Genomic DNA, 27190 nt, shown 5'->3' with positions numbered 1-27190 from the left:
TTAAAAAAAAGTTGGATTTGGGTTTTATCTAAACACTCTGCTGCTCTTTCCACTTTTAGGTGCCTTTCTAACTTCATACAAGTTGTGTTTTGTTCTAAAGAAATTTTTGGTCTTCTGACACAAATGCTCAGCTGGACCAGGGATTGGACATGCACAGGGCAAAGCAGTTGGGACCTACTGAGGTCTGAACAACATAAAAGATGGGAAGAAATCCTGCCATGCTACCAAGAGACATCCCATCAAATACTCCAGTGATCATAGAAACATGGAATGGTTTGGGTTGGAAGGGACCTTAAGACCATCTTGTACCAACACCCTGCACGGGACGGGGACACCTTCCACTAGATCAGGTTGCTCCAAGCCCTGTCCAGCCTTGAACACCTGGTTTTGTTGGTCTTCATCTGGACTCATACTTGAGTAGATCCAAAACTGGAACTATTTACTGGCTGCCCCTGAGAGTTGCTGGGTGGGATGAGAGCCAGGCAGAGGAGTGGGCAGGACAGCACCCAACCCATCCTTAGACATCATTTAGTGCCAAGCCACACAAAGGGAACTCAGGTGTTAATAACCATCCCTTCTGCTGGCATCCAGGAGTGCTTTCTTGAGGAGGGATAGAGAATTTTGAGGTACTTATGGCATCACCATGGATGATGTTTGGCTCTGGCAACTTTACATTCACAGCTGGACAGCCAGTGGTACCTGGGTGTCTCAACTGTCTCTACAGTGTGAGACAATGAGCACCCACAGAAACCATTCATCCCCAACCTCTGAACACTCCCTGTGGAGTGAGATGAATTCTCACTGGAACTGCCTTATTCTTCCCATTGAACACAAAGAGTAACTGATCCACCAGCAGGATGGAAAGGGGAAATGACCCCAGATTGTCTTGGGAGAGTCATGTCAAGGAAGGCATAGAAAAGTATGAGGGCTCTGGCAACACTTTGGACTGCCACCTGGTTCTGGTGAGCCACTCTGAGAGAATTCAGCCTGAAACTAGTGCAGAGAGAGTTTGTTGGATTGTTCAGGAGAGAGGAGAGTGTCTTACAGAGATGACTCAGCTCCCTGATCTCTGAGAAATGGATGCTGAGAGAAGACACATTTGTGGAAAACCAGAGATAGACACAGGGGAGGGACATGGGCTAAACCCTGGCACCACCTTAGGGCAAGATGAGTGAAAATGAACAGACCATGAATATCCCCGTGTCTGAAACAAGGAGATGCTGACCAAGCATTGCAATCATCAGGGTCCACAGGAGTGACCTCAGAGAAGAATTAGGACAAGAACCTGGTGGCTGCAAAAAAGAGCTTGGTCAGGTTCTGGGTGACATGGCCCAGTGTGGCTGCCTCTCACAGCAGGCACTGAGCACTGCCAGGGGTCCCACTGTGGTCTCTGTGCCCAATGTCAGAAATCAAATTTAATTCTCCTGTAGCTTTTGCTAATTCTAAGACTAAACAATGAGGTTCCCCCAAGTAGAATTATTCTTCACTTTAATCAAAACCCAATTTAGATCCAGGTCAGATAATAAGTCAAAGCAGCTGAGGGAAGTCAGCAAGGAGCGTGGATTCCTTCTGAAGCCTCTTGGATTTCTGTCTGTATCACAGCACCAAACATCATTTGGTTGGACTTCTGCTTGGAAGAGGCCTGGGACTAAGAGAAGCAGAGCAGCCAGAGTCACAGATTGAGAGGGGATTTGTGGAAATAATAGACATTTTTCCCACCTTCTTCTTCAGTCTCCAGTGTCTCTTCAGCAGGCTGGGAATCAAACCACGTGGCCACTGGATTGATGTGCTTGGGGGAAGAGCCACAGAAGGAGTGGGGTAGCCTGGCGCCGTGGGGAAGAACCGAAATACCCAGCAGCTGCCAGAGCTGTGTGGGAGCCTGGGCAGGAACAGCCAGGGAGCTGCAGAGCAGGGCTGAGCTCCATTCCCAGAGCTGCGTGGGGAAGGCTGATGGCACCTGCCCACATCCTCTGTGACTGCACATGATGCCACGTCTCCCTCAGTTTCAAGACCAGCAAATTCACCCTTCCCTGCTTTTTCTCTCCAGGAGAAAGAAGGGAAAAAAGAAAAAAAAAGCCAACCGGGAGACCACAGATTTCCAGGCTAGGCTGTGCTAAGGCGGCACAAGCTGTCAGCAGCGCGCCGGGAGCAGCGGGAGCAGCCAGGAGGAGCTGGGGTGCCCTCGGCAAGCTGGAGATCTCATTGTCTGCGTGGCAGAGAGCAAGAGGGAAGGAATAGGGACCAAAAATAGTCTTACAGTTGAAGGAGTAAGACTGTTCCTGTGACCTCTCACAGTTGTGTTGGGTTAACAGTTGGACTCGACGATCTTAGAGGTCTTTACTGTCCTTTGCAGCTCTGTGGTTCCTTGATTCTTTAATGCTGTGCTGGGGGGTCTGTCTTCCTCCACCAGTCCAGAGCAAGGTCCTCTCCATTTTTCCAGGTGTGATCTGTTAGTCCAGGCACATCTGCTCAGGCCACCCTATCCAGCCCCTTTGCTCTCCTTTGAAATCCTCACCATGGGTACACTCCAGCAGCATCTGCAGCTGCAAACATCTGGATGGGGTTTTCCAATGAGCCTGCTCTGAAATCAGGGCATTGCTTTCTGCAGGACCCCTGGGCACAGCTGGCACAGGAGGGGAAAGCTGGGGTGGGCAGCTCTGATCATTCCAGAGGACCCACCCGTAGGGGTCTGGCCTTTGGCTTAAAATGTTTAAATGCCAATGCTGGAAGGAATTCCTGGCAGGTGGAGAAGACACCTTGTGCCTGGGGAGTGCTGCCTGCTCAGCAGGCCCCAGGAAAAGCTGGGTTCACGTTTTTGGTGTGTTGGGGGACACTGCGGTGCTATTTCTGGGTGAGATTTAATGGACTCAGGCTGAATCCTGGGAACTTGTACAGCAGCAGGAAAATGAAATGCCAGCTATTCCTCAGTCTGGCTGCATCCCGCCTCCAAATACTTTAAAGGCTTTGACCCAGCTGTTAACTCAGAAGTGGACACTGGTCCATGTGTCTCATCCATCCCTCCTGCCTAGCTGGGTGCCCAGCAGGGTCTGTGTGCTGAGGGCCCTGTGTGGCTGTTGATGGCAGAACTGCTTGTGGCTGTCCCTGAGCAAGTTCCTGATGCCATCCATCCTTTCCAAAGTCTGGTTACCAGCACAGCTGAAAAGCCTCACCTGCAGCATCACCTCCAGGAGATGCTGAGCTTCAGCCAGCCATGTGGGACGGGAGACAGCAGAGCCCTCCCAAAGCCATACCCCATCCCATGGGATGCTGCTGATTCTCACCAACTTTCTGTGTCAGACAGCACTGGGGCAATTTCTCCTGGATTAATTTGGGGACCATGTGATTAGGTTTTTGCCTGATTTCCTCAGGGATGTCCCAAGTGTGGGATGGCCTCAGGATAAATTGGATTCTGTGCCATCCTAGGGCTGAACGGGTTAATTTTTGTGCTTCCCTCCCCAGCTCGCTGCGGACTCTGGCTGGGACAGAACATCTGTCTGTTGCTATGGCTGCAGTACACTTGAAGGGGATGACTGGATAATTATTGCAAACATCCATCCTGCCTGGTGTGCTCTCGGACCCTCCCTGCCCCAGCCAGGGCAGCGGCCGCTGCTCGGGCCCAACTTCCCTCGCAGGGACCCTACCGAGGAATGGTGAGTTGGCATCACCTTTTCATTTGCATAATTAATGTGGCCGAGGCTGCAGGGCTCCTGGGAAATCCGACGCAGAGCAGCAGAGATGAAATGGCACGGAGGGCTCCAGCCTTCTCGAGGCTCCTTAGAGCTCGGCTCCTTGCTGACTTTGGAGCTATAGGGGAGTCGTTCTTCCCCTGCCGTTAATTCACCTCCCACTTCTATCCGAGCAGATTGCTCTGGGCTGAGCCTGCCGTGCCTCCTTCAGGCACAGGCTCCCACCTGGCTGCTGCTGAGCAGGACCCTGCCAACTCAGCACAAACCAGACCCCTGGATTGTCACACCATCGGGGGCTTGGGAAGCAGCAAGGTCCTGGGTCACAGCGTGGACCCCAGGCTTTCCCTGGTTCTCCCCTAGGTAGGCTGCTGCTGCTGCTGGCACTCTTGCCTGTGTTGCCTGCCTGCACACCCTGCCTCTGTTCCCCTGCTTGTGCTCCCTGCCTGGGCTTCCTTCCTGCTCTCCCTGCCTGTGCTGTTGCTGTCTGCAGTCAGAACCTTGCTGGGTTCAGCTGTGCCCACTGCTCACTCTGCAGCAGCTGGACACTGCCCTGTGTGTGTGGCTGTGGTGCCAGAGCTGGATCCTCAGCAGAGCCTGCTGCCAGGATCCCTGGCCTCTGGTGGAGCCCATTGCCACTCAGCACCCGGTGATCCACCTGGGATCCCTGGCCTCACCTTGCAGCTGCATGTGCTGGAGCGTGGCATTGCCTAGCCCCACTTCTCCCAGTAATTCCTTCCCCTGCTCCTAGGAGTCAGCCTGCCCCAAAATACCTGTGTCCCCTTTGTTCTTGGGGTTGCTGCTGTTCTTTTGCTTACTGGCATTTAACCCTGCCCAAGATCTCACACTGGGGGTGTTCAAAAATCCAGATCTTGCCCTGTGGATTGTCCCTGTTTCAGCAAGTCCCACCTCTAAATTAACAGAGCAAAAGATAATGCAGAAGTTCCCCTTCCGAGCAGCCACTGCTGTTCTGTTTAACTGGGAACTTCAATGCAGCCATTGTACATTTTTTTTCTGTTTATCAACATGTGGTGGGTAAGAAGCCCAAGTGGAGCTGGGACTGGGATGAGGGCAGACCTCCACAGCCACTGGTCAGCAAACAGCACCAAGCTGGGACCCTCAGCCTTGCTCACTTTCACTCTGCAGGGATCCAGGTAGGCTGTGCAGGACAAGGCTGCCTCTTGCTTTTCTCGTTACCTCTAACATTGTCAATAAATAATACTATTTTCACACAGTGCTTTGGATCTGCAGAGCAGCTGTCAAGCACTCACTGGTATGGAGCATTCCCAGAGGATCCATAGTTAAGGTAGAGAAGATGGAGGCAGGTCATGGGAGCATAGATAGGTAGGGATGGAGCCAGGTCATGACACACACACATCAGGCAGTGCTGCCTCTTTAAAGTAGGAAGCAAGATGGCACAGAGATGGAGAGATATGTGGGCTACTCCTGGGTCCTGTCTGATCCTTATCATCCCAACATTTTTGTGTATGATTCAACAAAGTCCTTTGCTTGCACAACTTACTTGATTCTCATCTCTGTGACTCAGGTGCAAATGATCTACTCACATTTGCAGTGAGAGAGTTGAGCCCTGTGGCTACAAAACCCCAAACACAAAAGACATCCTCACTTTGATTCAACCTGGAGGACAGAGCCAGGTGTTTCACTTTTGGAGGCCCTTGCAGAGGGAATGGGGTGAATGAGTGTGGCAGGTGGGTAGGTGTCACATGAGCTCTGTGACCTGGCTCCCAGGCACAGATGAGGCTGGCATCTGCATGCCACACATGCAGAAGGTCTGTTAGAGTGTGAAGGGCTCCCGGAGTTCCCCTCTTCCCCCAGGAGCTCATCATATCCTGCCCCCAAGGAAACTCTGGGATCTGCTCTCCTGAGTCAGGCCTTGGGCAGCCAGGGCAGGCTGGGAGGAAGGTGTTCTGCTCCACAGAGCAGGCTGCAGGGAATTGCAGGCGCCCAGCACCTCTGAAAGCCCTGCCATAGGGTGCCCAAATCTCCTGGGAGGAACCTCACTGCTGGCTGCCTATGCTTGGAGGTGACTCGCCTGAAAACACACAGGGTACCCAGGAGCTGCAGGGCTGTGGGAGGATGCAGGCAGGAGGATTGCTGTGACAGGCAGAAAGATGGTGCCACTTTCTTCTTGCAGTGGGGTATCTGCGGCAGCCTGGAGCAGGTGGGAGGCTTCTCCTCCAGCCCCTGTGGGGACAAGCTATCTGTGGTCCCACTCCTATCCCATGGCAGAGTGTGAGGCATGCATGGTCTGACAACAGTGTCAGTCCACGGGTGACACCTGTGTCCCCAGGCCAGCCCTTAGAGGAGAAAGTGCTCTCGGGGGCAGCTTTGGTTTCTGTGCTCCCCCAGGACTGCAGGCAAAGCCATGGCTGAAATGCAGAGCTGTGCCTGGCAGCAGGGCAGTGGCTGCAGGGGGAGGAGGAGGAGTGGGCAAGGACACTTGTCCCCCAAGGACAGCCCTGGCTTGGAGCTGGCGATGGGGACTGGTGTGGGGATGGAGGCTTGCCACCTCCCCTACCTCCTGGGCTTGGCCCCATTTCCAGCGTGTCTTGGCACCATATGGCGCTTGCTTTATTTGTTCTGCTGCGACTTGGGAAGGAGGGCAGTGTTTCATTGTCTGGCAGAGGAGGTGGGACGCAGGCACAGGAATATGCCCGTGTCCCGTGGGATCACTGCCTGAGCCAGGCGCTCCACATCTCGTCCGAGCTGCGGGTCGGTGTCCTCATCTTTCCAAACAGAGGGGTTTCCCCGGAGAGTCGCTGCCGGAGATTCACCCACCCACGTGGCGTCGGAGCTGAAGCAGCACCGCGTGTGCGGGTGCGTCCCGGTGCGGAGCACGACCGACCCGCCACGGGACGCTGCCTGTAGGAGGAAAACGTGGCAGCGCTGCTCCTGACTCATTGCACAGGCAGGAATCCTGCGACAGCGATGCCGGGCTTGCCCAGCACCAAAAAGTGACAGCATGCTCCACCCACCCCGGCTGCGGGAGCAGGAGCCTTCTCCGCATGCCCGCGGTCTGGAGGAGCCGCTGTCCCGTGCCCATCTCCCCGTCCTGCTCCGTGACACTCCAAATCTCATCCGAGCGCCTCGCCTGCCGCCCCGCGCTCCCCCGGCTCTGCCTTTCCCTTCCCTCGGTTGCCCAGGGCTCAGCCCGCCCCACGGAGCTCTGGGATGGGGAGGAAGGGGAGAAAGGCTGCTCGGAGGCTGAGGCCCAGCCCTCCCAGATTTGCATATTTTTTACTGGCTCCCAAACAACACGTTTCTCCGGGGAAGTGAATGCGTCGCCCGCTGTTCCCGAGGGTGCTGTGTGCTGGGACAGCAGCCGCTCTCCGTGGAGGGGACGCGGTCCCGGCACCCACCGCGGTCCAGCTCCACACGCCCGCACATCTCTGCTGCCGCAGGAAAAGCCTTTTCCTTGGTGGTTTCAGAATTCACGGGCTTTAATGCTGCTGCCCTGGGACTAGGTCCGGTCCCTCTTGGCTCACAGGAGTCCCGGAGGCGGCCGGGCTGCAGCCGCCTGCGCAAATCTGCTCATTTCTATTTTGCCACTAGAATTTCCAGCATGTCCCTCCTCTCGTGTATAATTTAGTCGCATGACAAGGAACCGCGCGAGGAGGGGAAGAGCATGGGGAAACTTGCAAAGTCAGCCATGGAGAGGGAATCTGTGTCAGGAAGCATCACAAAGAGAGCCGGGGGATTGGCTCCGGTCGCCTCCAGCGGCTGTGTGTGTGCCAGCCCCTCAGGAATCGCCCGGCGGCTCCTTCCCTCCCTGCGTCCCTCTCGCCTTCCCTGCGCTGCGGCCGGGCTGGGACAGCCCATCGCCGTTGCCATGGCTGCGGTGTGCGGAGGGGGGGCTCGGCCGGGTGCCCCCGCCGGAGCATCCCGCGCCTTCCTCCCGCCGGCCCCATCGGATACGCTCCGGCCCCGCCACGGCCAAAGCCGCGCCGTGGATTTGACACCCGTGGGATTAGACAGGGCTGTGCCCGCGGGAGGAGGAGAAGTAGAAGAGGAGGAGGAGGAGGGAGCAGGGCAGCTCCGGGCTGGGCGGCCGCCAGCCGCCCCGGGGAGGGCCGGGAGGGCGGCGGGCAGGTAGGGCGGGCAGGGCGGGCGGTGCGAGGGGGGCCGGGGCCGCTCCCCAGGGAGCGGGGGGGCCCCGGCGGGGCGGCGCGGGGCACAGCTGATCCCCGGCCGCAGCTGATCCCCGCCGCCCCGCGCCAGCTGCCGCAGCGTGGGCGCAGCCGCGGTCCCGCGTGTCCCCGCCGGCACCGCGCACCCCGGCCCGGCCGAGCGTGGAGCCCCCGCGGCGGGGGGAGCAGCAGAGCCCCGCGGCGGGGAGCGGCCGGTCCCGGTGTCCCTGCGCTGTGCGGGACCGGCGGCGGGAGGAACCTCTCGGTCCTGCCCGCGGCCGGGGCCGAGGAGGAGGGAGTGGGGGCTGCTCCGTCCCCGCAGCCCGGACCGCCCAGCAGGGAGCGGCCGGAGCGGCTCCTGCCTGAGAAAGGGGGGCGGCGGGCAGCGGGGAGGGGGAGGCCCGCGCTGCGGGCAGCTGCCTCCAATCCCTCCAGCTGCGGCCCCGGGAATGGCCCTGCCCGGCTGTGCCCTCCCCGAGCTCTCCCTGGGGCGGCGGCTGCAGCCGGACACTGGCCTTGCTGCGAGGAGGCTCGGGGAGCGGCCGTGGGACCGACCATCTCCGGAGCCGGGACGCCGGGAGCGAGGGCGGCAGCAGCACAGCGGGCCGGGACCGCGGGTGTCGGTTCTCCCAGCCCTCGCTGGGAGCCACCCCCCGCCCGCCCACGGCTGCCGGGGCAGGCGGTGTGTGCCCCAACACGAGCCGCGGTGTGTTCGCTGCCCCCGGGACCCTGCGCACGCACTCGGGGATAAGCGAGCAGCGGCTCCGCCGGGGGCGGGCAGCTCCCGTTCTCCCGGGGCGCGCTGGGTCGCGGTGCTGCGTGGGGTCGGGGCGCAGCGAGCCCCGGCAGTCCTGCAGTGCAGGAGAGGGTGTCATGGCCTCTGCGGTGCCACCAGGCTCGCGGTGCTCCCCCCTGTGCGGGCAGGATGCAGGCAGGGTGCCTCCGTGCTCCCGATTACCATCTTGTTTGGAGCCGAGGCAGCGGCTGTAATCTGATGCTCTCAAAGTTGGTGTTTACAAGGGACATGGCAGCCATCAGAGGCTCTTCTTGTTCTCCTGGTGAAAGCATATTCCTGTCTCCGCCGCGTGTGGCTGCTCCGTGTGCCAAGCACCGCCCGGGTCACACTGAGCATCCTGCAGGAACACCTTAGAGGGTCAGAACCTCCAGAGCTGCTGTGCTGTCTGCCCAGCGGGGTCGGGACCCCCACGCTGGGGGCTTTGGTGGGACAGTGAGTTCAGACCCTCTGGTGCAGTCGGCATTTGGGGCCAGCCTGCTCGGGGTGCCTGCAATGGCCGTGTGCCGTCAGGAGCCCTCCTGCTGGACAGGGGGTGCTGGGAGGAGGGCGAGCTGGCTGCCCTCGGGACTCATCAGCTCCCTGTTGACAAATCCTTTCACTCTCGAGCAAGCAGAGCAGGACAGAGCCCGGCCCGAGGATTCCCAATACCACTCCAGCCCTGCAACTATGCGTCCTTGCTGGGAGCCCACAGAGCACCCATCTCCCCAGCTGGGGGGCGGTCTGGTGAGATGCCTCCCACCTGAGTCCTGGCACCCCCTCAAGCTGCCCTCACAACCCGAGCACCGGCAGCCCCACCCAACAGGGCTCATCTCCAGAGCCAGGAAACGCCGCTGGCATCTGTGCCCTCATCTTTTCACGGGGGCTGCAAATCGCATCGGTCGCGGCACTCAGAGCCCGGTTCCAGTGCGGGTGCTCCAGCAGGGTCCGGGAGCTTTGGCACGGCTCCCACAGCACAGCATGACACGGGACTGTGCCTGATGAACAGATGGCACCAGTGCAGCCACAGCCAGGTTTGGTGGCAGAGGAGAACCTGCTGCCCTGTATCCGGGCTGCTGCAGGAGTAGGGACCTGCGCCCCGGCCCTGGGGAGGGCCCCAGGGATGCTGTTTGCAGAATGCTGGCTCCAAGGGCAGGCTCTGCTCCGGGCAGGTCTGCGAGAGCCGTGCAGGATCAGCAGCAATAAAAGCTCCATGAGCCCTTTGTGCTGCACCATGTCTGGGCAGCACTGCCTGTCACAGGGCAGCAGAATCCCTGTTTGGGGGTTTTGTGTCTCCAGTCCATGGGGGTCCTGGTGGGAGGAGAACACAGGTGAAAGCCAAACCAGCTGCAATGGGGGAAGTGCTGGTGATGGGAGCTTGTGGGTGGGTGTGGGGACTGCAGACACCTGGGCCAAGGCAGGAGGTTATAAGGCAGGTTGGAAACCAGGGCACGTCATGGCAGGGAACAGCCTTGGGAGGGGATGAGGCTGGAGCTGGAGCACACTGAGCTTGGAGGCCACAGTGAGTGAGCTGCAGTTATTCACGGCGCCATTATTACAGCCACCCATTTCCAACACCCTCGGCGAGGCGGGAGCACAATGTGCTCCAAGGAAATGTGATTGTGGGTCCTGCCCCTTGGCCCGGTGCTCGCTGCACTGTGCAGATGGAGCTGGCAGCGCCTCGGCTCTGCTGCCTGGAGGGAGAGCGAGATGGCGGAGGGGAGGCAGGACTCGTCCTCACGGGCACAGGCAGAGCTCTGCGGGAGGGGACAGAGCTGGCGCCATGGGGGACAGACACAGCGACAGGGAGAGGAGAGGCGAGGCAGCCCCGGGCTGGCCATGGTGGCCACTCTCCCTGATGATCCCTGCCCCAGCCAGGAGTGCTTTCTCCTTCTTCCTGGAGTGGAAGGAGTGATGGGCACGTCACCTGCACGGGCTGGATGTGTCACCGGCCAGCTGCTATGGCTGACAGTGCTGCGCTTGCATCTCCGTGTCCCACAGCTGTCCACGGCTGGCCTGGCTTTCCCCTCTGATCTATCTGCTCGTAGCTCAGAGGTTGGTTTCTAGGCAGAGCCTTAAAAACCACATGCATACAAGTACTAAAAAAAGCATAATTTTATTCAATAACTGCATTGTGTGCTCAGAATTTGCTATATGTGAGATGGAGCAAGTAGAAAAACTGGTGGAAAGGTGGGTGCTCCCCCTTTCTTTCACCTGCTCTGACAGTGTTCTGTCGAGCTGCTCCACGCCCGCAGCCCGGGGAGGGGGGCTCTGGCTCCCCCCCAAGTCCCACCCCATGCAGCCTGCCCAGCACGTTGGTTTCTCTGCACCCAGGGGGGCTCCAGAGAGCCCAGCATCCCGTGCTCCTGCTGCCTCCCTGGAACCCGGCCCTGCTGAGGCCACCTGCAGTGGGACAGGCACCCTCCGGCATCCCCCGGGGTGTGTATGGGGCGGAGGGGGGTGGGCTAATATCGATAAATCCATAAATACAGCTAATTCCTCGGTAGTGGAAGCTGAAAGTCCCAGCCTGCTTGGCTGGGAGCAGACGCCGTGAGATGTCCCCCAGAGAGGTGACGGGTCTCCTCGTTATTGTTATGATTATTTTTAATCTGCTCTTATCACAGCCAGCCCGACTGAAGAACTGCCTGACCCAGCGCAGCACAGGGCGTGTGCGGTGGGACGGGAGCTCACTCCATTACGAGCCGCGGGTGACAGAACGGAGCAGGGATGCTTGGGTTCAGTTTTATTGCTTTTGAATAAGTCCGGGGGCTCCTGGCCACAACCCGGAGCTGAGCCAGCGCGGGGGGCTCTGCCGTAGGCGGGGGCAGCCGGTGCTTGGGGCTGGGGCTGCTGCAGGGGCAGTCCAGGGGGGGCTGGGGTGGGATGACGGGGGTGACGCCCGGCTTTGGGGTGGGCGAGGAAAAGTGTGGCTCCGGGGCTCCCGACTGGGAAAGCGCTTGTGGGAACTGCGGGGGAGACGGTGCTGCTGGCAGCGAGAGGCGGGGGGGTCGAGGTCGGGGGGCTGCCTGCCGGGCGCGGGGAGGGAGGGTCCATGGGGCCGGGAGGAGGATTGGGGAAGGGATGAGGGAGAGGAATGCGTCGAGGAAAGGGGACGGGGGAGGGAGGGAGGGAGGGATGCTCGGGGACTGAGGATGCAGGGACATATCCTGGAGGAGGGCGGGCAGGATGCCCCGGGGAGAGAGGGCGGGGGACGGGAGCGGTGGATGCGGGAGCGAAGCCCAGAGAATGGAGGGCGCGGGGCGGGGTGTCCGGAGGGTGGGACTGGGCGGGTGCGGGGAGCGAGGGGGGTGTCCGGAGGGTGGGACTGGGGAGATGCGGGGAGCGATGGGGGGTGTACAGAGGGTGGGACTGGGGAGATGCGGGGAGCGATGGGGGTGTGCGGAGGGTGGGACTGGGTGGGTGCGGGGGGCGATGGGGGTGTCCGGAGGGTGGGACTGGAGAGATGCGGGGAGCGATGGGGGTGTCCGGAGGGTGGGACTGGGTGGGTGCGGGGAGCGAGGGGGGTGTCCGGAGGGTGGGACTGGGGGGATGCGGGGAGCGAAGGGGGTGTGCGGAGGGTGGGACTGGGTGGGTGCGGGGAGCGAGGGGGGTGTCCGGAGGGTGGGACTGGGGGGATGCGGGGAGCGAAGGGGGTGTGCGGAGGGTGGGACTGGGGGGATGCGGAGAGCGAAGGGGGTGTCCGGAGGGTGGGACTGGGTGGGTGCGGGGGGCGAGGGGGGTGTCCGGAGGGTGGGACTGGGGAGATGCGGGGAGCGATGGGGGTGTCCGGAGGGTGGGACTGGGGGGATGCGGGGAGCGAGGGGGGGTGTACAGAGGGTGGGACTGGGGGGATGCGGGGAGCGAGGGGGGTGTCCTGAGGGTGGGACTGGCGGGTGCGGGGGGCGAGGGGGGAGCGCGGGCCCTGCGCGGTGCTCTGGCGCCCTCTGCCGGCCCGCACCGCGCACCGCAGCGGGGGCGGGCCGGGGGGCTCCGCCCGGCGGTGCCGCGAGTTTGTCGGGTCTCAGCAGCGGGGTGGAAACGGAGCCGCCCTGCCTGGGGATCCCACCCCAATCCCGGCCCCGCGGGGGATGCTGAGCCGGGCGAAAAGGGCTGCCCGCTTTGGTGGTCCCTGGGGAGCGTTGCCAGCACCCACCCGTGTCCCAGCCAGCCCTGCAGATGGGGGGCGGTGGGGTGAGGGGGCAGGGACAGTCCCCAGCCCCGCGGGACGGCGGGTCGGGCCACCCGGGTGCTGGCGTGACGCCGACTTCCAGCAAGGGAAGGGCCCTTGACCTTGCTTGCAGCCTTCACATTTTCCCGCAGGAATGTGAGCTGAGCGGTGCTGTGTCCCTGTGGGCAGCCATGGCCTCGGCCACCCAATGTCTCCTGCCTGCACCCTGGCTGCATCCTGCTCCTTATCCACATCCCAGCTGTCGATGTGAAACAAAGCTGAGAGGTGGGGACATGATGGGGGTCATGCACCGTCCTTTCTATGCTGCTGCCATGGACACCGGCTGCAAGGTGTAGCCTCAGGGCTTGGTGCTGCTGTCATGGATATGGGACTGCTCCGAGAGGAGGGATGCTATGGTGCTGGGGCTGGCATGGGAATCCTCCCCTGGTGTTTCATAGCTTTCCATTCCCACTGGGGCTTGTTAAAATCTCGTTTCCAAGCAAAGCTGCTCCCCAGTGCTGTGGGATGTGGCAGTGGCACAAGGGTTAACCCTGCTTTCCCTTTCTGTCGGTGCCTGGTCTGGGATAACCTCGTTAGCTGTGGCAGTGATGCCCCTGGGACAGAGCAGCCCTATAAACTGGAGCTGAGTGCTGGGAAATGGGCTGGGCTGCCTCAACGCAGGGCTGGTGGGTGCTCCCGCCCCCATGCACCAGCCCGTGGCTGCTCAGGGTGTCATGGAGAGGAGAAGCTGTATCAAGCTCTTGGGGACAGGATGGATCTGTCACTGCAGGGTCTGGCATCCTTTGTGAAGCTGTGCTGCAAGGGAGTAAATGCCATCAGCCCTGGAGAGGACACCCTGAAGGTGCTGGTTGCTGAGAGGGGCTGGCCAAGCCCTGATCCCACAGCCTGGGGGCTCTTCTCTGTCCCACAGGACTCAGCTCTTCCTCCTCAGCCACTTGCAGTGCAGGATCACACAGGGCCCTTGTCACCATGGCTGTGCCAACCATGCCACCCTCAGCCCCACGGGGGGCCTGGGGATGCCCAGCTACTCCCTCCCGTTGGGTTGTTCCTTGGATGGGCTGTGGAGCACCCACCCCCTTCCTGAGGCTGGCACTGGCATGGGTGCCCAGGCATTGTTTGTGCCTGTGCTGTTGTGCCACAGGCTGGTTTCTGGTGGCCACCTCCCCTTGCTGTGGGAGAAGATGGGTTCCGTATGCTGGAGCATTCATTCCCTCTGCTGATCGACAGCCTGCGGTCTGGCTGAGCAGCCCCAATTGTTCCCAGTGTGCTTGGACAAAGAACTGCCTAGAGAGATGGCAAGGCTTAGGAGCAGACGACATGCTAGGAATATTTCCACTGCCTTGGACACCACCAGTCTCTTCCCCCACCTCCTGCAAGAATGAGAGGCAGCAGCTCCATTTCACAGGCAGGCTGGGACGCCTTCCCCCTGTTCTGAGCAGAGTGGTGCAGAATCCTGTCCCAAGGCAGGCTGAGGACTCATCCCTGGGAGTGTGTCCTCAGCTGCATGGTGCTGTGCCAAGTGCCACCCTCGCCTGTGTGCTCTGGTGAGGAGACAGCAAACGCCATAGGAACCCCAGGGAACCCCACGCAGCCCCTGCAGGTCCCTGTCCCCAAGGATCCACGTGGCACAGCAGGGTGCTGGTGCTGCCCTGGGGCCCTCCAGCGTGCTCAGGGCTGCTGTTCCCAGGCAGACAGAGCAATTTGGGGAGCTGCAGTTCACAGCTGGTGTTTTTGCTGGGTGCTGCATCACCCCAAAACCAGGAGGAATTGGGGAGGGGGAAGGCATGGGGTGAGGAAGGGCAGGATTGCCTTCAGCACTGGGCTTGGGGCCCTCACCTGCTCTTTCTGCTCCTTGGCTTGTCTCACCTGCTATGGTTCCCTCCTAGCTGTGGGCCAGCCCTGAGATTTATCACTGTTTTGCAAACAGGAAGTTTGGGACAGGGTTTCACACCAAGCTGAAACTCCTCGGCATGGAGCAGCTCCTGGTGAGCCTGTGGAAACCAGGATGTCCCAGAGGAGCTCTATCAGCTCCCACATGACCTGCTCAAGGTCAGGCAGAGCCAGCAGTGAGGAGCCCCAGTTCCTTCCTTCCCTGCCTGCCCGTGGGCTCACAGGCGTGAGTGGAGTCCACATCTGCTCTGCTCCCTCAGAGCAGAGGCTTTTGTTCTCAGGGTTCAGAGGATTCCTTCACATATGAAAGGAGCAGCAGTACTGGCATTTCCAGTAGGGAGAAGATGCTTCATTTGAAAACATCCCAGTTTCCTTGGTCATTAGCATCTGACATGGCTGAGAATCACAACATCATTGAATCCACGCTGGGAACTGACAGAGCCCAGAGCACAGCTCCTGTTCTGTGCTGCGCTGCTGGCGCTGGTGGGGATGAGCGGGAGGATGCCTGCGAGCACAGGATGCCCGCTGCAGCCTGGCTGCTGGGGCCACTCTGCCACCTCCCCTGTGCCCAGGAGACACTGCCTGGCAGCCCGGGGCGTGTGGAGGTGGCCAAGGCAGCAGAGAGCCCGCAGCGCTGTGAGAGGGGGCTGCACACGCAGGGAGGTGACCGTGTGTGACTTGCTGCCCCTGCCCTGCTGCGCCAGGAGGGCCCACGCGTGCGTCCCCCGAGCGGGGACAGGGACGGGGGGCTGCGGCACGGCCAGCCCGGAGGAAATGGGCCGGGAAAGGGCTCAGGGAGGCAAACGGCCGGGGAGGAGTACGGTTAGCTGCACCCCAGGCTGTGAGAGGCCCTGTTTCCCCCGCGCCCGCTGTCCCGCCGAGATTAGCTCTCGGCTGGCTGGGCTTGACGGGCAGGCGGAAGGGGCCGCGCACGCCCGCGCGGCGGGGCCACCCGCAAACACGGGGCAAAGCGGGCACCGGGCCGCTCCTTCCCTCCCGCTGGCTGTGCCGGCTGTGCCCGCCGCTGCCAGGTGCCAGCGCAGGGCTCTGCACATCGGCCATCCCCCCGTGCTGGTGGCGAGGCCGTGCTGGGCAGGAGGGCTGCGGCTGCCACGCTGTCTCCCGGAGCCGTGCTCGCTCCGGGCCGGCCCCACTGGGAGGGTGACCCGATTCATCACGCTTGGCGTCACCCGGTGCTGCCAGGGCTGGCTCCCCCTCCAGCCCTTCCCCACGGGGCTGCCAGCTCGGCTCAGGCCCAGCCAAGCGCGGGGGATGAAAGGGCTGCCGGGAGCGCTGGTGGCAGCAGCAGGGTCACGCCACGGCGCAAACGCCGCCGAGCAGAGCTGCCCGTGGGGACCGCGGGGCAGCACCGAGGTGACCCCTGCGCTCGGGGTCAGCGGGCTCGGCGTGCGGCAGCCCCGAGCGGCTTAATCCCAACCGGGCAGGGGGAGCAGCGTGGGGGGACGGCGGATTCCTGACCCGCAAGCGAGCCTGGCATCTTCTCTGCAGCAGATTCCTGACCCACAAGTGAGCCTGGCATCTTCTCCACAGTGGATTCCTGACCCACAAGCGAGCCTGGCATCTTCTCCACAGTGGATTCCTGACCCACAAGCGAGCCTGGCATCTTCTCCACAGTGGATTCCTGACCCACAAGCAAGCCTGGCATCTTCTCCGCAGCAGATTGCTGACCCACAAGCGAGCCTGGCATCTTCTCCACAGTGGATTCCTGACCCGCAAACAAGCCTGGCATCTTCTCTGCAGCAGATTCCTGACCCACAAGTGAGCCTGGCATCTTGTCCGCAGTGCCACGGCCACTTCCCGACATGACCCGATAGGGCTGAGTGGTGTTGCCCTGGCACTGGGAGGGTGAGAAATAATGGGAACAGGCAGCAGAAAATGTAAAGCAGAAAAAAATCGCTTTTGTCTTGAGAAAGCAGCAGCCATTTGGACTGCTTCTTCCTCCCTGAAATAGCTTTTCCTGCCACCCAAAAGGAGACAGAATATTCTGTAGAATATTATTTCAGAGGTTTTCGGTTTTGTTTTTTCATTTTCACAGTAAGGATGTGAAAAAGCTTGAAATGCTTGTGACTGACCTGATATGTGGGAAAATAAATAAATCCATTCCCAGGTTTGCCAGCAGGATTCCCCAGTTCCCAAATATATGGCTCAGCCTGTGCCCGTTGTCGTTTTCAGTCACTCCTGCAGCACCACAGGAAATGCAGTGAGTGCAGGGACAATCAATGCTGGGTTTGCTGCAGCTGGAAACCACGGGTGAAGCTGAGTTGCAGGGAGCTTTGTGATGCTTTTCTCACAGAAATTATCTGTTTGGGATGAGTTTAACTGGAAGCAGCTGCTGCTGCAGGGTCCCCCAGAGCAGACTGGCAGGAAGCCACGGGACAGAGAATCCCTTCAGGTGGAGGCTGAAAACAGAGTTTCTTACTGGGATATTCCCTGGTAATGTGGTTTATTCCCTTCACTGGAACTGCCGAGCATGCCAGGGACACAAAGATGCTTTGGGACATGCTCTGTAAGAGGAGCTTTCTTCATCCCTGTGCTGTGGGAGAGGCTTCAGCCAGCTCAAGCTGCTGGACTACTCAACAGTCTGGACATGAGAGGAGCCTCAGTGACTGTAACATTGCCCCAGGTGGGTTGGAGCACCCCTCTGCTTCCTGATGAAGAGCTCATCCCTGCCCTCAGACAACTGAAGAGTCGAGCTAATGGCACTTCATGGGGTTTGGACATATGTCCACCAGGAAATGGGCTGGGTCCAACTGTGCCATGTCACACAGGCTGCAGATTAAAGAGCAGCACATTCAAATGAGATTTATCTCACCACCCCCCAAGATGTCCTCCCCCTCCCATGCGCAGAGGAAGCTGTTTGGTTGTTTAAGATTTAAAATCACCTACCACTGAGATACTTTTCCATAATGAGGCACAATTGGGAAGAAGCAAATCAACATATTTCTTAATACAAGAGAAGGGAGAGGCTTGAAGGGAGCACTAAGTGATTCCCCACATTAGATGCTCTCCTTGCTTTCATCATCCTCTCTTCTTAATCCTTCCAAATTTCAAAATGATTCTTTGCTCCTGTTTCTCTTTTTCTCACAAAATCAGATTCTGATACAAATGGAGCAGGATGGGAATGGGTTTATTTCTTTGCTATTTTAGTAAAGGTATCCACATTACTTCTGACCACAGTTTCTCATAATAGTATAGTTAAAAAAAAAAATAAGAAAAAGATGAGTGGACTTGTAGGTGCTTTGAAAAAGCTGAAACTTAGGCCAAGTTTCAGGTTCTAAAGGATTGATGGGTCCTGCTGGGCCATGACACCACTGCTCATTGCACAGCTTGTCTTCTCTTATCAGGGTGTGAAGAGTCAGCTGGGAAAGAGCAGATCCGCAGGCCCATGAGGAGGAATTAAACATCCCAGACAGATGTCGGCTCAGGTCTGTGCAGTTTCAGCTGAAGCTTTCCAGGCTGGCTTTGACCCGTTCCATTTCATGCAGAAAACTGTAGAACTGGGGCAAAGTTAACTCTGAAGAAAAAAAAAAAAAGAGGCATTAAGTCTTAGATTTCAGGTTACACCTCCAACATTGGCAAAGCTGTTCTGGTGCTACCACGGAGCAACTCACGTTCACCTAAGCTGGGCAGCATTAGCCACTGTGATTCCCAGCAGCTGGTCCTTGTGCTAACCAGGCTGCCAGGGGGGACAGGCTGGGATCTGCCCTGGGATGGGATCTCCCAGCTGTATTCCCTGCTTGGGAATCATTTATTTTCCTCCTCTGCCCTGCTGCTCTGACTGCTCTGCACTGCTCTGTGGCAGATCTGTGTTTACTGAGGCACAGATGTGAAGGTGCCCAAAAGTCAGTGCTCGTAAACATTTTTGGAGTGCCTGTGACAGGGAGAGACTGGGGCAGGAACAGCCATAGTGATGGAGAGGCTGAGGCAGGAGTAACCACAGTGATGCTCTTGCAGTTATCCCACCCTGGTTCTGCCCCCAGACTCCCCCACCCCCAGCAACACCCCGAGCCCCAAACTGCAGCTTTCCCATCCTTCCCTCTTGTCAGAAATGTTGACTCACCGACATACACATTCTCCAGTTGGCTCCCTTTTTTAACCACCAGCTTCAGCTTGGAGAAAGGAAAAGCAGAAGTAGTTTAGTTCAGAGACCTGTATCTGAGCACCAGGAGAGGACAGCAGAGCAGGAGTCTGCTGTGAGTTTGCTGCACAGCACACACATCTTTGACAGGTTTTTCAAGAAGTGCCACTGTAGGAACAGATATCCTGGGCATTGGAAGATCTCTGGAAGTCCTTGATCCCACTTTCCCTGCCTCCCCAAGATGGTTGACCTTTGCTAAACTGAGCTTTTTGAACAGCTTTTCAGAATGGGCCACGTTCCTGTGATACCTCACGTCTTCAGAGGAAAACCAAACAGCAGCGTGTCTGCTGGCAGCAGCACTTGGAGACTGAAGATGCAGTCACAGAACCTGTTCATGTGAGACCCACAGAGCTTCCCTCTCCTTCCCTCACAGCCAGTGCTTCCCACATGCCTGGCTGGAGCTTGTTCCTCAACTGCCCTACAAGCTGAACTCTGTGATGTGGGAGATTTACCTGTAAGAAGATACTTCCCACTTTTTCCAGCTCACTGCTCCCAGCAGTCACTGTGAGTCAGAAAGAAGAGAAGGCAGATAATCTGTTAGTTAAGTGGTGAAATAAAACATTATTTAGCCAAGAGCTGCTGCTGGGTTTCCCAGCCCCTCCAGTTTAAGTTGTAGCTCTATTACCTCCAAACTTCCACTCCATGTCTATCAGCTGGTTAATCATCAGTGTCTGACCCAGAGCCAGGCGTGTTAGGGTAGGGGAATTCACCTTCCACTACAAGAGCAAAAGACACACTAGCAATTAATTCAGAGGGGCCTCTGTACCTAAAACTTCAACAAGAATCAGAACGAAGGCAGAGGATGGCAGAAGCCCAGAGTAAAGAGAGAACTAATGTGGTCAGGAGGGCTTTCAGAGGTGTTTGAGTCCTGCTAGGATTTCCATCGGCCCTGTCACTTCTGCAAATGAAACTCACTGGTTTTGTTTTAGCACTGGTTCAGTGTAACAATATCTGTGCAAAAAGCCATGTGTTCATGTAACTAACTGCATGACCTCAGGGCTCAAAGCACGGGAAGCACAAAAACATCACATGAAAACCACACAGCAGTGCAGGAACTGTGACACTGATGGGGGAGAGGCCCTGGCAAACCAGAGGTGCCATCAGACAAAGTGCTCCTTATTAGTTTTCTGAGGATCTTCAGTTCAAAATCCCAAGCTGGTTTTGAAGAAAATACCCAATGTGCCAACGCGTATCAGGAGCACAGTGGGGTTTTATGAGTTCCCACTCACAGAACTGACATTTTGTTAGCTCAGTAACAAGCAAAAAGAAATGAATACCTGTTCTGCAAAATAACTGGCTTTCTCTTCACTGAGGCCTATGGAGGGAAACAATATGAGATTACTATATGTGATAAATATTAATTATCTTTTATTTAGTGGAAATCACATGACCTACCTAGGGCAATAAAATCCGCTCTGACTTGTTCAGAAGACAAATTCCTCTTCAGGGCACCTGAACAAACACCACAATGAAAAAAAAAAAATCACTTTTTAATGAGTCAAACCAATTTTTACTGAGTCAAATAGAGGCAGGGACGGGACCCTACGCGCGAAAGCCTCTGTTTCTGAGCTGTGTTTTGATGCAAACCACAGCTCCTCGGAGATTGGAAACCCAGTCGTCCCTGCCAGTATCTCTGCAGATGCCCGGTGCTTTAAAAGTCCGGGCTCGGGGAGTGCCGGGGAGAGGGCGAGATCCCATTGCAGGTATCCATGGGAACAGCGGCAGCGGTTATGTTTTGAAGCTGCTGCTTTCTCTCCTGTAGCCGCTTTGCTTGTTAAAGGAGAACTGTTAAGGCTGGCGGGCTGCTAATTTGACCTACCTGCTGTGTTTGGGATGATGGGTGTGAACGTGTGCATATAACACTTTCCCCCGCTGCGCCTTCCCCCTTTGTTCTGGGGCCCCGGGAGCACGGGGACCTTTACAAGGATTCTGCTCTCTGAAGCCAAGAGCAGGAATCTCATAAATTCAAGGAGACTGCCAGCCCCACGTGGCTTTCCGCCTGTGTAGCACAGATGCAAAGTGATCTGCTGTGATCTGTTCTGATATCGTCCGTGGCATCCCAGAGCTGAGGGAAAGTTACGATGGGAAACGACAAGATGGGAGCACCAAGGCCTGAATCAGGATGGGGAAAAAAATGCAAATTCCGCACTAAATCCCCACAAGATGGTTGCAGGAAGGAAAATTGTTGCTAGTCCTGGATAGGAAAAGTTGCTTGAAGCAGTAGAAAAAGTGTAAGACAAATTCAGAAAACAGTTGTGCTCAGCATCAGGGCCGTGAAGGAGGCTACAGGGAACCAATGTCTGAAGGCTAATAGCAAGGGACTATTAATAACAGGAGGGATCAATGGGATGAATGTGCCGTGGAGTGTTTGATGCATTATCGTGTCAAACGGCAGCCACAACATCACAGTAATCCTATAAAGTGGTGGAGTCTGGGGTATTCCAGTGGAATCCCCCCAAACCTCTTCGTCACCGTTTATGAACGAGAAAGAGCTGGACACAGTAAGTGTTTCTCTAGAACTGCAAAGTCAGCTGTCTCCTTCACATGGTCTGGAACTGCACCAGTCCCAGCCCATTCCAAATGCGTGTGCACTGTCTTATTTCTCTCCAACAGCGCTTGGCCTTGGAGGAATTACAGCACTGGGTCACTTGGGTGGAAGTTCCTGCAGAGACTCGCTGCCAACACGAGGCTGCCCCGATCTGGCAAAAGGCATTTACAGGTATTGCTTAAACCAAGCACTGTCACGGTGTTGTGCTGCATTTAATGCACAGATATTTAAGGGAGTTTACTTAAGCCCGTGAAATGTGCATGCAGGCAGGGTATAAAGAATACAACAAGTCACCAAACAGAACTTTTGATTCTTAAGTGCTAAGCACTGTATTAGCTACCATTAACACTTATTGTGCAAACCAAGCCCTGCGGGAATGGCTGGGACAGATTGGCCTCAGGGCAGGATATGCAAATACATCACTTACCGTTGGGTACCAGAAGAATACTTTTGACAATGTTTTTCAGGGGGCCCAAGCTGATTTTATTCATGGTGGCAAAGTCTGAGAGCTGCGTCAGAAATCTTTCTACCTGCTCAAGAGAAAGAGTAGTAACAAAACCCTTTCTCTGTTTCTGACCAGAGCTGCACTCGCATCTCTCCAGTTCTGCCTTACCTCCTTGGGCTCTGTCAGAAAGCGGAAAAGCACTTCAGTCAGCGCTGAGAATTGCTGTGAAGAAACAGGAGAGTGTTAGACTCAGATATCAGCACCTCATCACCCCACCAGCACCACGATGAGGTGGTGATGTACTCCCCTGACCCAGCTCCACCCGCCTCCACAACACTGGTTCCAGAGCTGGACCTGTGCTGGTGCTCTGTCCTTGGCATTACGTGATGCCTGCGGATGGGATTTGCTCAGGATGCTTTTCAGAGCCTCTCAGGGGGTCTGTGCAGCTGGTAGCTGGCACTGCACAGAGCTTTTGTGACTTGTGGCTAATCGGAAGCTGCTGTTCTATCTTGTGCAATCCAAAAACTGCAAGTGGGAAAAGTTGTGAACATCCAGTCTCATGGTTCATAAACCCCACAGGGTAACCAGACTGACTGGGGAAAGGAAGAGAACTGGTTAAGGGTCTAGTTGCTGTTTTCAGTGTTCTGGATGTGCAGCTGGCAGGCAAGGATGGAGAAGCTGCCCGAGTGGCAGCACCCTCCTCTGCTGGCACCAGCGCTGGCTGTGACCCTGTGGGTATGCCCAAAAGTGCTGTTGGCTGCTTTGTGGCTGCAGATCTGCCCTGCCCTCGGTCTCAGCCATGTAGCAGAGACGGGCCCAGGCTGATATCCTCAGTCCTGGCAAGCTGGGCTGGAAAAGCCTCAGCGTTTCCACCAACTTCAGTCCAAGCTGCACACCCGGTGTCGGTGGCCTGGAGGCAGATGGTACCAATGACCAGAGCCGTTCAGCTTGAGGCAGGAAGTGCAGGGTGGGAATCTGGGGTGGGAATCTGGGGTGGGAATCACAACCCGAACACTGTGTGGTCCCATCACAAACCCCAGTTCTTGACAGGACTCCACTGCCCACCAAGCACGATCTGAGCCCTCCACCAGGAACTCCACCAGTGTCGCTGCCCATGGCAGGCAGGTGGAACTAGATGGTGTTTAAGGTCCCTTCCAGGCGAAGCCGTTCTGGGATTCCATAATTCTGTAAACATCCTTCCAACAGCTCCGGCGGGCGCGGGGCGCGGCCGGATCGGGGCTGTACCGTCGGGCACCGGGCCCGTGGGGCTGGAGCCGCGGTGGGACCGGCACACCGGCACCGCTGGGTCGGTCCCAGCTCCCGGTGCCGGCCCGCCCCGCCGGTTCCGCGTCCGGGGCTGCCGCCGCCGCCACACGCGCCCTCCCCGCCCCGGCGGAAAAGCACAGCCCGAAGCGGCGCACCTGGGCGCTGAGCTGGTTCAGGTTGTGCATGTCGCCGCTCACCGCCTCCGGCACCGGCTCGCGGGTGAAGTTGAGCAGCCCCATGGCGGCGGCGGCTCCGCCCGCCCGGGCCCGGCCCCGGCGCTGCCGCCGCCTCAGCCTGAGCATCGGCGGCCGCACTTTCCGCACCGCCGCTCCCGCACCGCGCCGGGGCCGTGCGGGGCCGCTCCGGCCCGGGCAGCACCCCGGGGTGGCCCCTGGGACCCCGCAGCCCCAGCGCCCGCCGGGGGTCGGTGGCGCCGGGGGCTGGGGAGCTGCCTGGCAGCTGAGTACTGTCACGTTTTTTACTCTATAAAAACCTAAAAAAAAAAAAACCAAAAAACCCACCAAAAACCTCAAAACCATGGTTTATAAGGTGAATAATGGGTTTTAAACTTTTTTTTTTTTGGTTGGGTTTTTTGGTTTTTTTCCTCCGAAAATTCCACTTGGGAACTGAAACTGCAGTGTGCTTTTCACTCTCCGACTGCTGTTCCCAGCACTGCTCGCTGCTTATCTCGGGGTGATGGGTGGCCGAGGGACAGGCAGCCCACATCCTCAGACTGGACTCCATGGAATGAGCAGATGTCGGGCAAGGAAGCAGCAGCCTTAGGATGAGCCAGCCCATAGGCAGAAAGTGCCCAGTTGTCCATGGGGTCAGGGTTCCATAGGGAAATTTCAGACCCGATTCTCGACATAATCCATATGCACAAGGTCTCCTTGGCTCAAAGATGTCTTGTAGGAAGGCAGAGGAATTGCCTTCTCATGCTGTTACACAGTCTTGTTTCTGTTCGGTCTTGGGAGAAAGGCCTTGGTCCAAGAATATTGAAACTTGATTTATTCCCGCAGAGGACAATGGAACTGATTCTATCCTGAAGGACTTTCTTTCCTTAAATTGCTATTTCACAGCTTCCCTGGGGCAGGAGCAGGAGCTCTCCAGGATTCCACTATCAGTGTGAAGTGTCTGATCCATTTTATCAGGGAAGGTGTTTCATGTCTGTCGGACCATAGGACAGTGTGTAAAAACCTTTGTGGAAGGTAAAACTTCGACAGCCCACAGGTGTTCTGGTTTATTACTGACACTTGCTATTGCAAATGAGAATATTGGAAATTTTATAGTGCTTTCATTGTGAGACTATCCCGCAGTGGTATAAACAAGGAGATAAGCAGCTAAGTACCACTAATGATGGGGAGTTAAGAGATATTTCCTGGTTGTCTGGCTGGAAATAGCTTCCAACTTCTTTTTCTTCCCTCTCTACCTCCCAGACCAGCTGGGAAAGTTTCTGTTTCATAGATCCAAGGTGGGACTGTGCACCTCGATTTTTGGGGTGAAAAAAAATTATGATACTAAATATTTAGGACACCTTTAAACAAGGTAGATTTTTCATATTGGAACAATGTATTCGTTTCTGTGGTGAATCGTCCAAGTCAGCATATTTAAACCATGGGAAATCCTTGTGTCTAAAAATGAGTTAATCTGAACTAAAACTCCTCCAGGGAATGGGATGTAGGGGGTAGCACTGGATACCAGTATGTGTGAACACAGAATTCCCCTCTGGCTTTAAAATGCTGCATACAGCCCTATGCAATTTTTCCCAAGTGTAAATTAGTAGTTGCAGTTAATTATCGCACATTTTCACAGCTATCACATTTTCCCTTGTACTCGGTGTCCGAAAACTTGAAACCAGACACGAGTCAGCCTTGTGCCTGGTTTGCAGCCAAGGTGAGGAGCAGTCTGTGGCGGATCTTTCCTTCCCGGTGTCTCCCCAGGGTGATGCTTTGGGAGCTGATGAAGGGATGTGCGAGCACGCCGCAGGGACGGCAGGACGGTGACACCGCTGGTGAACAATTTCTCAGGCAGCGAACCGAATTCTTGAGGAAAGCTGAGTGATGGGATTCGAGAAGAAGAGTCTCGGCTGACGTACGTGATCACAACATCCTGTTCAAACAATCACCAGGAAATTTGGTGATTGCTCCTGCGATACCATCTGTGTGCCAGGCGTGTGCCATGAGCCCAGCTATGGCACGGGCAGCTCTGCGCTGCCAGAACGTGCTCAGTTCTCAAATCAAGAAAGATTTATCGAATAAAAGGGCAGGTTGCCGGGTGATGGCCGTAGTTATGGGGGTGTCTGGCCGGGGATGGTGCTTGGCTCCCGAGCAGCGCCCCAGGGCTGCCCTAGGGGTGCAGGCAGCCATCAGCCCATGGGTGCTCCTGCCAGGCCATTCTCATGCAGAGCACGTTGCTGATGGACTCATCAGAGCTGAGGACGAGCCAAGGGCAGCAGTTTGGAGTTGCAGGTATGTGCCCTCATTCACCATAAATACCCAAGTAAAAGCAGCAACCAAAAAGCAATGGGGACACACGCCCCCACAGGAAAAATCCGAAAACAGCGGTGCTCTCCAAACAGAGCAGAGGATCCATGCGCCCTACTTGAGATGCATTTTTCGGTTTCATTTCACTATCAAACTTGAAAAGCTTCCTCAGCATTTGGAGAGTGTTGCCCCGGGAAAGATCCTTATTATGTATTCCCAAGAGATCAAATCCTGGGGTGTCCCCATCGTGTTCCTTGATGCCATTACCTGTGCCAAGCTCTCCCAGCCTTTTGCAGTTGCTCCCAGGTCAGCCTTGCAGCTGAAGTGGGGAACATTGCCTGCATTTGGCAACCTGAGAAACGCCTGGAAAAGGCAAGAGTTTGTGAAGAAGCCGGGGGGGCTTTCACCCAGCTTGTCAGAGCCCACCTGCTCTCTGGGTGTTCTGCCCACCTGCAGTGTCTGCCTTGGGCTAAGAGAACATCTCTAGACACAGTCTGAGGGATGTTGTGACTCCTCCCGGCTGCCCAGCTGAAACTTCTGAGGAGTTGGTTCTGTCCCCCTGCATAAATGAGATCTTTGAGACCAGGATTTCAGTTTCTTCTGCAGTTTAATGCCCCTTCCTCTCCCCATCACACTCCTCAACCTTTGGTCCCAGGCAGACACTGCTGCAGGAGCAAGGGGTGCCAGCCTTTCATGCAGAGGTGGCGCAGGGCTGGGAACTCCACTGCTGGGCTCTGGCATGCTCCTGCCTTGCAGCCAAAGGCAAAACATTCCCTCTCTCCACCAGCTCCTCTGCTCCTGAGCAGGGACCATAATCCCTGACCTGGGCAGGCAAGAGCAGCTCTGGACCTGGCATGGAGGGAGGGGGCTCTGTGGGCAGCCACCCCCTGGGAGCAGCGTTCCTCTAGGTAGAAGTGTATGTGCTGAGGAGGGTGGTTTGGGGAGGCCTCGTCACTTCAGATTAGGCTGTAGCAGGCGTATCCTGTTTTCTAGGAAAAAGAGGATTTTGTGGCCAGCTTTGTTAGGGAGGCATTGAAGATTTTTCTTTGTGTGCCTTGGCGTTTGAAGTTTGCAGGCGGTAGCTGCAGACTTTCTAGATGTTCTGGTTACACGGATGACACTTATTTTTAACCTTATTTTTATTAGAGGTTTGTATCATGTGGGCCTGGCCAGCCCACAGGAAGGGCTAGAAACTTCTTGTAGGAGGGATAACATTTCCTATCTCTGTGTAAACAGCAATTCCCCCCAGATGGGAAAAACTAGCCCAGCTGTAAGGCATGCTGGGGCTGTATTCCCACATGTGGCAGCAGGATGAGGCTGTCCCACAATGGGAACAGACCTCATTTCCAGCAGCCAGAGCCCTGCTGAGTGGCACAGCTCTCCCCAGACTCAGGAGAGGTGCCAGGAGAGGTGCCAGGAACAGGAGATCTGCTCTGGGGAGCCGTGGTGAGGAGTGACTGCTGCTGAGAGCTGTGATGGAGCAGCACTGGTGGAGCTGCTGGAAGGGCAGGCAGCCAGCGCGGGGCTGGGGTGAGGGCTCAGACAATGAAGATACTCATGGAAGAGGAGGAGACATCCTGTGAGACGTGCTCTGATGGGGTCTTGCA

The 27190-nt window shown here is 57.0% G+C and overlaps 2 protein-coding genes and 1 long non-coding RNA gene across 10 annotated transcripts; 2 read left to right on the top strand and 1 right to left on the bottom strand.

The window, feature by feature from the left end:
• Positions 1-3459: 3459 nt before the first annotated feature.
• LOC110469041 (uncharacterized) lies at positions 3460-16821 on the top strand. Of its 8 annotated transcripts, XR_014949659.1 has the most exons (5): positions 10173-10658; positions 11228-11338; positions 12924-13056; positions 14720-14841; positions 14964-15044. XR_014949659.1 is itself a non-coding variant. In XM_085558153.1 (4 exons), the coding sequence occupies exons 1-4, from the start codon at positions 10314-10316 to the stop codon at positions 16410-16412; spliced, it is 600 nt and encodes a 199-aa protein (XP_085414279.1). In that variant the 5' UTR covers positions 10173-10313; the 3' UTR covers positions 16413-16514. The 8 variants fall into 8 exon arrangements, 3 of the variants coding, with proteins under 3 accessions (XP_085414279.1, XP_085414277.1, XP_085414278.1); XR_014949661.1 differs by lacking the exons at positions 10173-10658; positions 14720-14841; positions 14964-15044 and adding exons at positions 3512-3650; positions 4724-4837 and having other exon boundaries at positions 12924-13068; XR_014949663.1 differs by lacking the exons at positions 10173-10658; positions 14720-14841; positions 14964-15044 and adding exons at positions 3911-4046; positions 4724-4837 and having other exon boundaries at positions 12924-13068.
• Positions 16822-17809: 988 nt separating this feature from the next.
• Positions 17810-23430, bottom strand: COMMD7 (COMM domain containing 7). Its single transcript, XM_021527441.4, has 9 exons — positions 23256-23430; positions 22003-22056; positions 21817-21919; positions 20237-20293; positions 20119-20156; positions 19467-19557; positions 19294-19343; positions 18764-18812; positions 17810-18217 (listed from the first exon to the last, which is right to left on the bottom strand). Exons 1-9 carry the CDS (start codon positions 23400-23402, stop codon positions 18141-18143), a joined length of 666 nt encoding a protein of 221 aa, XP_021383116.2. The 5' UTR covers positions 23403-23430; the 3' UTR covers positions 17810-18140.
• Positions 21203-22094, top strand: LOC146765724 (uncharacterized). Its single transcript, XR_014949664.1, has 3 exons — positions 21203-21342; positions 21455-21560; positions 21970-22094. It is a non-coding gene; the product is annotated as an uncharacterized LOC146765724 (long non-coding RNA).
• Positions 23431-27190: the final 3760 nt, after the last annotated feature.

The sequence above is a fragment of the Lonchura striata genome, chromosome 20 (assembly GCF_050655825.1).
Source record: "Lonchura striata isolate lonStrDom1 chromosome 20, ASM5065582v1, whole genome shotgun sequence".
In the NCBI taxonomy this organism is placed as follows: domain Eukaryota; kingdom Metazoa; phylum Chordata; class Aves; order Passeriformes; family Estrildidae; genus Lonchura; species Lonchura striata.
Note: the sequence above shows the minus strand (reverse complement) of the source record. Positions and strands in the feature narration are given on the sequence as shown.

Excerpts from the sequence above, each read along its gene's own strand:
- LOC110469041 (XM_085558153.1), top strand. The coding sequence starts at position 10,314 with ATGGCGGAGGGGAGGCAGGACTCGTCCTCACGGGCACAGGCAGAGCTC. Across the intron at positions 10,659-11,227 it reads TATCTGCTCGTAGCTCAGAG|CCAGCCCGACTGAAGAACTG; the intron begins GTTGGTTTCTAG and ends CTCTTATCACAG. Across the intron at positions 11,339-12,923 it reads AACGGAGCAGGGATGCTTGG|GAATGTGAGCTGAGCGGTGC; the intron begins GTTCAGTTTTAT and ends ATTTTCCCGCAG.
- COMMD7 (XM_021527441.4), bottom strand. The coding sequence starts at position 23,402 with ATGCTCAGGCTGAGGCGGCGGCAGCGCCGGGGCCGGGCCCGGGCGGGC. Across the intron at positions 20,294-21,816 it reads TATTCTTCTGGTACCCAACG|GTGCCCTGAAGAGGAATTTG; the intron begins GTAAGTGATGTA and ends GTGTTTGTTCAG. Across the intron at positions 19,344-19,466 it reads CATGGAGTGGAAGTTTGGAG|TGACTGCTGGGAGCAGTGAG; the intron begins GTAATAGAGCTA and ends TCTGACTCACAG.